This window comes from Suricata suricatta, chromosome 14, assembly GCF_006229205.1.
Source record: "Suricata suricatta isolate VVHF042 chromosome 14, meerkat_22Aug2017_6uvM2_HiC, whole genome shotgun sequence".
NCBI lineage: Eukaryota > Metazoa > Chordata > Mammalia > Carnivora > Herpestidae > Suricata > Suricata suricatta.
In genome coordinates this window covers 73893099-73902585 of record NC_043713.1, presented here as the reverse complement: position 1 = coordinate 73902585, position 9487 = coordinate 73893099, and the positions used below count along the sequence as shown (strand labels likewise).

The window sequence follows — 9487 nt, the reverse complement described above, 5'->3', positions numbered from 1 at the left end:
GGGAGGCAGGAGCAGACCGCCTAGGGCTGTGGAGTCGGCCTGACCCTGGGGCTTCCCGGCCTAGGCTCTGGTTACCAGGGACAAGGTGAGCCCCAGCAGACACTGGCTGGGCAGACACTGGCCGGGGTGGGGGGGCTCAGTTTGGAAGGGGGAGGTTGCTCCTCTGCTCCTCTCGAGTGTCTGCAATTGGGTGAGTTTCTAGCACAGGAAACGGCGGGACAAAAGCCTTCTGTAAGGCCAGGCCCGGGAAAGGATGCAGATCCTTGGGGATAGGATGTCAGGAGGCAAGATGAAAGGGCAGCTGTGACCTGCAGCCCCCTGGCTGACCACAGGCCCCCAGCCTGGCCTGGAAAGGGGGAGGGGGCCATACTCACCTCGGTGCCGATTGGTGGTTTTGTCAAACATCAACATGGCATCGTCCACCTGAAACAGAGCCTGCCATGGTGGACTCACCAGACACCAGGGGACCCACCACAACCCGGCAGAGGGGCTCCCACAGCCACTCCCCTCTTGCCCAGGCTAGGCTTTATCTTAAACCCACTCCCTGTGCAGGGAACCACTTTCTATCCACAACCCCAGCTGGATGCCACGGCACCTCCCATTCAACCACCAGATTCTCAATGGATCAGCCTGCAAATACCCAGCACGAAATATGTGCCTGACACTTTGCCTCATCAGACTCTCTACAGTCCCTGCAAGATAGGATCCTCATTTTATAGATAAGGAAATGGGCTCAGAGAGGTGAAGTCACCTGCCCAGGGTCACACAGCAAATCCTAGACCAAGCCTGGGAGGAGGAGGAGGCGGCACGGAGTAGGTGCTAAAGAAGGAAACATGGGAGCAAGGTAGAGACGGGGAAATGAAAGCCTCTTCCCTTTCTGCAAAAGGCCAGGAGGACAGCAGCCACTCCAGCCAGACTTGACTCCCCTCTCCTGGTACAGATCTTTTCCTCTAATTGAGGTTTCCTTTTGCTAGAGGCTGTAATTAAAGCAAGTAGAGTTCAGTGCCTGGGCTGCTTGCCTCCCACTGACTGGGGGAGGGGCAGGGGGCTGAGGAAGGGGGGTGGTCTACATGATTCCCCATCCCTTGCACCCCAGTCTTCTCTTCTTGTTACTTCCTCAAGGCAATCCCTCAGATACATGGAGAGCCAAAGGCCTCAGCTTCCCTCCCGCAGTCCTGTCTCCCTCCCTTTGCCGACATCTGGTGCTTCCTCCCTGTCCTCTCATTTCTTTGGCCAATGTCACCCACCTCGTGGGGTTAAGCTAAGGTCTGATTTGTCCTTGGTGAAAATCAAGGACTGCTTCTGATACCCTCCCCCGCCAACACACACAGCCCACTTCAGCTGCTGACCCTCCCCCAAATGATCAGACACCCAAGGGATGCAAGAAAACTTCCTGAGGCCACAGGGTACAGTCTCTCCCCGACTCTCCTTGGCTCCCTTTCCAGCCCATCATCTTCCTTGTTAAAGTGGCAAAGGCAGTCCCTCAACAGGGTGGTCCTCCAGCTCTCCTAAGGTGCCAACCTGCACCAGGCTTCCAAAGTCCCTCTAGGAGAACCAGGACCCCCCTAAGCTGGGGGGCGGCGCGGGAGGACCTGGGCCCCTGGAGAATCTCAGGGGGAAATGTCACCTCCCTCCCAAAAAGCTTCCTGCCCCAGGGGCCTGCAGCGGAGTGTCGTGCTCACTCCCACCCGTATGGACGCACACTGAGTCTCAATCCCAAACCAGCTAGACTGTCCAAACTGCGCAGACACTTCGGGCTCAGCACATCTTCCCCACCCCCTCGCTTAAACAATGGAAAAGAGAAATCCGAAAAGGAGAGAGAGTTGTGATAAAAATAAAGGCTTTAAGTAGGACAGGCTGGAATTGGAACCCAAGATCCTGCATTTGCTGGCTGGGGAACCTTGGGCTGGTGGCTTTATGTCTCCAAAATGCAGGTTACCTCATCTGTAAAGTGGGCATAACAGTGTTTATCAATTGTATGGAGGAGTTAAATGACATAGCACTGTAACAGTAACTCAGTACCTGGGTTACAGTAAGTGCTTAATAAATAACAGCTACTATTACCTTTGCTATGGAGGGGCTTGCCTACAGTCACTTGGGGGAGAAGCAAAGCAAGAGGGCAAGCAGCCCAACAACCTTTGCTTTGAAGGTTCTGTGAGGACAGCACCTGCGTAAGTTATGGTGATGACCATCCTATGGAGCACCTTGACTTACTCTCAGTAATTATTTTTTGAACTAATGAATGAATAAAAGCCACACCCTCTTCCCTAATGCCACAGCTTTGAGTTCCTGCCTGACCCACAAACTGGTTTAGCTCAAATCCACCGGCCTTCTCGCCTTCCTCCACCCAACGTTTCAACTCCACCACTCCTGGCCCCCCAGACCCTTCAACCGGCACTTGGCTGGACAGACCCCTAGTGGGGCAGTGGGGTTGAGGCCAGGGCAAGGAGCAAGGGAAGTGGCTGGGGGTTCAGGGGACCCCTACTGGTGTCCCCTCCTGGGGCCAGCTGAGGGGAGGGAGGCTCCCAGCCCAGTGTCCTTAATAGGCTTTGGTCTCCATGGGAACCCGAGGGCAGAGGGGCTCCCGCAGGGGGAGGGGAGGCGGCCGAGGCCTGCTGACCAGTGGGAGCCGCCAAGTTCGGGGCCGCTAAGCCTGAGTGGCAGCCATGGCGGCTGACCATTGTTCCCCCCTCGGCGGCGGCCCCTCGATCCGGGCGGGGGGCCCCCCGCCGCGGGGCCCTTGGCATTCCCGGCTGTCCCCCTCGCTCCCTGGCAGCCTATTCTCCGGCTCCCCCTGGCCTCCCCGGGCCGGTTTCACATGCCAACGCCGATTTAGGCCCGAACAAAAGACGCGGCCGCTGACGGCTTCTCCTGGGGCCCGGTTGCCATGGCAACGCCGGCCCCGGGGGCAGGCGGCCTCCAATCACAGCTGCTGGATCAGATTAGTGCGAGCTCTAATGCTCGGCGCTCAGACACAAAGACACCCCGCCGGAGCCGAGCGGGCCTGCTGCTTCCCAGGAGCGCCCTTCCCTCTGGGGCCCAGGCCGCCGACCTGCCCTCAGTCCTGTACCCCGGTCCCCACGGAGGCGCCTGAGCCTAGGCCTCTGGCCCCCACGCCAGCAGCATCCGCCGTCCAGGGGACCTCCCACCCTCTCCCCTTCGCCCCTGGAAACCCACCCAGTCCCCAGCTCACATCCCATTCCCAAGGCGTGGTTCTCCTCTGCACTTTGCCTAAGAGGCAACTGAAAAACGCCTTGAAGTCAAGGTAGAGACACAGCCTGTAGCCCACCTCCTGTAAGAGAAGACCAGGGGCCCTGCACTAAGCACAGCAGCCCTACTTCACCCCTAGGCCTAAAACTTGGCCCCCTCTCTGCCATATCCCCATGGGACCTTGGTGTTCACATTACTCACCGTTCTGGGGACACCCTATTGTCTGATGATGCCACATCCTCGTAAACTAAACCATCCAGAAATTTAAGCTCAATGCACCTCAGAGCTGAGAGCCAATCTGCTGGGCCCGATCAGAAATTTAGGGTGCCCTCCTCAGTCTCCCTCCAAATAGCTGGGGGATCAGCACCTCCCCCAGCTCCTACCTGTGCAAGCAGGGTGCTGAGTGCAATTGGGAGTCATATTTATTGCCTCCTTATCATCCTCCAGGAAGGAGTAGGGGAAGGTGCCACCGCCCGTGGCCTGGACAGGTGCAAACTCCCAGGAGGCCAAGGGGTGACTGGATTGAACTGGCTCAGGGAGAGCAGCCTCCCTCGGGAGAATGAAGATAAGCAAGAGAAAAACACAGGGGAAGGGTAACCACAAGATAGCTACTATTTGGCGTCTCTCCCTGGGGATGCGTCCAGAGGCCCACAGATAGGACAGAAGCCTGAACCGCTGAGTGGCCCGGGCTTACCCACAAAAAGGACCCGGCCCCCTCTTCACCTTTTGCAGGGATTGGGATGACCTGGCTGGACTCTGCTAGATACTGACCAATCCTATGGGGCTTCCATAACAGCCCCCGAAAGCACCCCCAGCAGGCACCCCCAGTTTTGACCCACCTTCCCGAACTGCTCAAAATATTGCTTCACATCTTCCACCGTGGTGTTCACTGATAGCCCCCCCACAAAGATCTTCTTCGTTCGAGTCACCATCTGTTAGGGGGAGGGAATGAGAAAGTGGGCATCTGAGTCCTGTGGCCTACTGCCACCAGCAGGGGCTCTAGCCCTCCTGCCAGGGCGCCAGCTGACAAGCTCTCTGTGGCCCTAGTGACTCAGAAGCCCCCACCACCACGAGCTCCCCCTTGGACCCCCGCCTCTAGGCCTGTCATGGGCAGCTGTGCACCCTACGCCCTGGCTGACTTGAGTGTGCCTCGCTCCTGCCTCCATCCCTGGGGTCTGCGTCGGGGAAAATGCCTTCTGTAAGGACCAAGGGGACTGGTAAGTGACCCAGACCCACAGCGTAACTCAGAGACCCCACCAGCACCCCTGGGAGAGACTGAGGCCCATCACAGGGTTCCCCTAAACTCAACACCGGCATTTTCCTCATCAATCTCCTCCCAACCCAACCTCCAGCAGCCCTGTGGCCCCAGCCCTGTTTTAGGAAGAACACATGGTCCTAATTACCCTAGGAGCGCATGGCTAATCCACGGCAATTCCCAGCCCCATCCTAACACTAAAGCACCTTCTGTCACCAAACTGCTTAATGGAATTAACCCAATTCCGACCATGTGCTCCCTGGTGCGGCTTCCTTCGAATACCTGCTCCATAATTGCTTTCAGGCCCTCTGCTGGACCCTTCCAGAGATGTCCCCTTCCTGTCTCCTAAAACCTGTCCCTCTCCCTTCGCTGCGACGGGAGCTGGGCAGCATGATGGAACCCACTGGCTCAAAACCTTAAAGCATCCTGGCTCCTACCAACCCCCTTGCAAAGCGGGAAACTGAGATCTCCTGGAGAGGAACCCTGTCCTAGGACACAAGTTAAGCCAGGAGACTCAGGGGTCCTTGGCTCCCTGTACTGTAATCAGCCTTCCTTCCTGTCCCCTATATTTAGCCATTTAAAACTTAAGATCTGGCTAGTTGCCTTGGGGCCTGGAACAAAATCTCAGGCCCCAACCCTGCACTAAAAGTTTTCAATGCTATATAGCTCAACCGCTCAGAATTCTGTTTTCCATACACCCAGAACAACTCGCCACAGCTCTAGGGAAAGAGAGCACAGGGAGGGCAGCCACTACCCAAGGTGAAAGACAATAGGTACCCAACTTCATGGTCCCGTCCCACTCTGCAAGCTGGACACACTGGACCCCAAAGATAGAAAGGTGATGGGGAGGGGGTGGTCAGATAGCTCCCTGGCCCGACTCTAGCTCAGCCTCAGGGGGTGTCTGTCCTGGGTTTGACCTCCCCAGGGGCATTGGGTTTAGAGGCTGTGATCCATGAGGTCAGAATTCGACTGAGGGTCTACAGTGTACTGGCTTCAAAGACAGGACAATGAATCCCCTGAGGGGTTCCTCCTTCTCCCAACACTCCAAGCCCCCTCCCAGTCCACCCCAGAGCACAGATGGAAAGATGCAGGATGTCTTCAATCCACAGAGCAAGGACATTAAGAATCCTTCCTCTTCCCATCCCAGTCTATTCCCAAAACACTCCAAACGAAGGTTCCAGAAGCATCTCCCACAGAAGGGAACGCTGGAAAAATCGCTGCCCGAAGAAACACACAGCTCCTCCCAGACAGGGATAGACACACCTACCTTAGGCTGTGCTCGCCGAGGAAAGGCCACCTTGGGATCAATCTGAAAGAGAAGGGAGAGGCAAAGGGGGCTCGGTTGTCACAGTTCAGATGGGTGACCACGCAGCCTTCAGCCCCGCAGACTTCTCTCATCCCAGGACACAGAGGGGACACACACGGCACAGAAATCCCCACAGCCTCTGGCAGAAAAGTGTAGTCATTAAGCATCTAGGCCCCAGTGCCAAGCTCCTGGGTTCAAATCCACTTACACAGTGTCCCAGCTGTGAGACCTTGGGCTGGTTACTTAACTTCTCTCAGCCTCAGGGCCAAGCTCACTTGTAAAATGGACAAATAGTAACACCCACCTCAAAGGGGTGATCTGCAAACTACTGGAGATCATACCTACAAAGTACTTGGCAAGGTGTCTCACTCACAGGGAGAACTCCAAGAAAGTAAGCAAAGTCTTATTTCTTCAAGCACCAGGTATTCAGGAGCCTCCCTCACCTAACCGACTTCACACAGATGATACCTGTCTAGGCGAGCCACACAATCCAGACCTTGTGGATGGAAATACTCTGTGCTTCAAGATAAGAGTTCATAAATCACAAGGAATGGACTCAGTTCTGTTTCCCCGATAGTACTGACACCTAACAGCCTTCTTCGAGGCTGCAAGCTGATAGCGCAGCTAGGCTTGGAGCGAATCAGACAGAGCGCATGCTTTGGTGACGTGCAAGGGCATGGGACTTGGACTCAGTCAGAAACTTTGGGCCCCTGGCCAAGCCTGTGATCTTGGTAACTTGCCCACCCCTCTGAGCCTCAGTTCCCTCATCTGCAAAGTGGGGATAAGCACACCCACTTTTCCCAGGGGCAGCCATAAGGAATCGAATGAGATAACATGGGTGAAAGCGGCCCTTTGTGAACTGCCCTTCATTGCGCAAACAAAGGTGCTATTACCAGCAGGCCACCTTTGCCCTTGGCTGTGAACAACCAAAGGAGAAAAGCAAGATGCACCTGGGTGCTCCTGGGTATAAACTCACACTGAAAACCAACCAAAGCCAGGGCACAACACATGGTTACCAAGGCCGGACCTACGGGGCCTGGTCATTCCAGAGCTTTGTGCCACCCACATGGGTGGATACCACTCAGAAGTTCACCAGCCAATCGCAGGGAAGATCTATCTTTCCCCAAAGTTCTTTCCATTCAAAACTCAGCCTCGGTCTAGGCAACTGGCTCTGGCTCCTCTCTGCCTGAATGGCACGAACTGCGGACCAGCCTCCTCTGGGCTCCCCCACGAGATCTGCCCACAGAGAAGGAACCTCTAAAATCCAAGCTTGTGCAATGCCTCCTCTCTCCCAAAGTTTCACTGGGCTCCAGGGAAAATCACAACTGCCCATTTCCCCTGTCTGAAGGTGTGATTTCGTACCTCTACGGACATTTTCATCCTTCTCTTTCTCCTGGAAGCAGCCTCCCCAGCCACCAGAGCACCTCAGACAGTCCCCCTGCGCAGACCCTGATGGGGAGATGGTACCCAAGCCACGTCCCACAGACCCACGCACACCCGATCCCTGACACACCCCACCTCCACTCTGACTCACAGCTGGTAACATAAATAAAACCCAACAAGTAAATAAAAGGTGAAAGTCAGAACCCAAAATAGACTCCCCACAATAAACCTTCCTCCCACCCCTCTCTGCCAGGCCAGGGAACGCCAAACACAAAGCCCTTGACTTTTTGAGTCCCAAACCTCAGAAAGATGCCCATGGCACCCTCCTTCCCCCCGTCTCTCTTCTTATCAATCTTCCATGACCCCGCCCTGCCCCCAGCCCCAGTCCCTAAATCTCAGCTTCCTGAGCGCTGCCGAAGCCATCAGTGCATTCTGAGGACAGGGGATGGTAGGAGAACTGGCAGCTTGATGGCAGATAATCACCAAAAACAATAGGCCACTGTCTCTCCATTCCCAGCTTGGGTCACTCAGTCTGCGCCAAGAAGATCCTTTCAGAGCCGGCAAAGTCGAGGCCTGGCCTCATTTGCTCATTACTGTCTGAAGCAGGAGTGGGAGCCACTGGGCAGAGATAACAGGAGCTGGGACAGGCGGTAATTTAGCAAATTCTTGGGCACAACAAGCTATTGTTGCAGGTGAACAGGAGCCAGTGACCGACCCAAGCAGGGAGGCCCAGAGCCGGAGGAGAGTGGGGGAGTGTGGAGAGAGATCTCTCTGTCCCGGCCCCCTGGCCTCGGGTCACCCCATCGCAGAGTAACCCCTCCTCTGACTTCCTCCTTTTCCCTCACCCCTAGAGCAGGGGCCTGGGCCAGCGCCCCCTGGAGGGCCTGAGACACTGGGGAGCAGTGGGACAGCAGTAAAATGTTTTAGGAGTTTGAATGCCAAAAAAGCAGCCTCTCCTCAGATCCAGCCCTCGGAAGGGTTGTTTCCAGGCAAGCCAGTTCTCTTCTCATAAGTCCCTCCCTGGGCAAAGCAGGTTCATGTCTTCCACACAAAGCGGGGAGCTCATAGACCAAAGGGGTGGGGGGAGAGGGAGGGGGGGAACGCAGTGATGCTTTGCCATTGGTTCGGATCACTAGTGGTGGTGGGGAGCCAAATACTAGTTAGAGTCCAGAGAAGCCACGGGTGGGTCACTGCAACCCTGACTCACCCAGTTTGGGCGAGGGGAGGGACCTAGCCCCACCCCAAGCTGCTCTGTTGAGGCATCAAGATTAGTAGGTACAGGGAGGGGCTGGGGGATGTAGCATCTCACCGCAGGCCTGGGGTTTTTCTCCTCTCTCCACCCCCACCCCCCCGACTCTAGTGACAAAGTTTCAGAGCTTGGCAGCCCTTCTACTCAGAAAGCTCCCTCCTTCCTTAAGGACACCGTCCAACTGTCCCCTGGGGAGAGACCTGACCCTCTCCTCCGGCGGCCTCCCTCTCCCAAAGGACCCCCGAAGCCCTGGGGGCCACTCACTGTTTTGGAGTCGAGCTCGTGCCGCGATTGCGCCAGCACTTTATCCACCCCCGCCTGGTCCATGAAAGTGACGAAGCCGAAACCCCTGCGCGCCGTAGTGAGGGAAAGGCAGATGGTTACAAGGCAGTGAGTGGCGGTGGAGGGGGGCGAGCCGGGAGCAGGAGGAGGGGGTGAGGGGCTCACCTGGATCTCTTGGTCAGAGGGTCCCGCATCACCAGACACTCCTTCACCTCCCCGAACTGGCCGAAGTATTCGCGCAGCCCTTCTGTAACCACACACCCGCCTTCGGACCAGCTCGGGCCCCGCGCCCTTCCCCCCCCTCCCCCGTCCTTTGCCCCCGGTGACCCCGCCACGGCCCGGCCGCCCCCGCGCCAAGCAGCCTGCACGCTCTCCACTGCCCCCCCCTCCCCAAAGCCCTCACCCAGCTCCCGTGGAGGCTCCTGGCGCCCACTGGGGCTCCAGGAAGCCGAGGGCCGAGCTGGGCTGGAGGGGGGACGCCTCCGGCCGGGTTCCCGCCGCTCCGGGAGCCGCCTCACAAAAGTTTGAGCCGCAGGTGCGAGCGGAGTTGGCGCTGCCGCCGGCGGGTCCCGGGGGCCCAGCCCACCCCCCGATGCCCTCTGAACCCCTCATCTCCTCCCCTCAACCCGCTGGGCCGTGCGCGCACGCCGATCGCCCTGCGCTCTCGGGGTCCCCGGGCGGGGCGCGAAAGAGGGCGCGGGGGCGCCCGGGGTCAGCAGGGCGCAGGGCCGGGCTGGGGTGTCCGGTTCCGGGGCGCCGGGGGGTCCAGGGTGCCCTGCCTGGCCGGCTGGCGCTCCCGGGC

The 9487-nt window shown here is 57.6% G+C and overlaps 1 protein-coding gene across 1 annotated transcript in view; it reads right to left on the bottom strand.

Moving 5' to 3' along the window:
• MSI1 (musashi RNA binding protein 1) overlaps positions 1-9297 on the bottom strand; it is a 21999-nt gene extending 12702 nt beyond the window's left edge. Inside the window, exons 1-6 of the mRNA XM_029921614.1 lie at positions 9204-9297; positions 8851-8929; positions 8668-8752; positions 5733-5774; positions 4050-4142; positions 375-423 (exon numbers count right to left, since the gene is read on the bottom strand). Of these exons, the coding sequence (XP_029777474.1) occupies positions 375-423; positions 4050-4142; positions 5733-5774; positions 8668-8752; positions 8851-8929; positions 9204-9297 (442 nt within the window). The remainder of the gene's footprint in view (positions 1-374; positions 424-4049; positions 4143-5732; positions 5775-8667; positions 8753-8850; positions 8930-9203) is intronic.
• Positions 9298-9487: the final 190 nt, after the last annotated feature.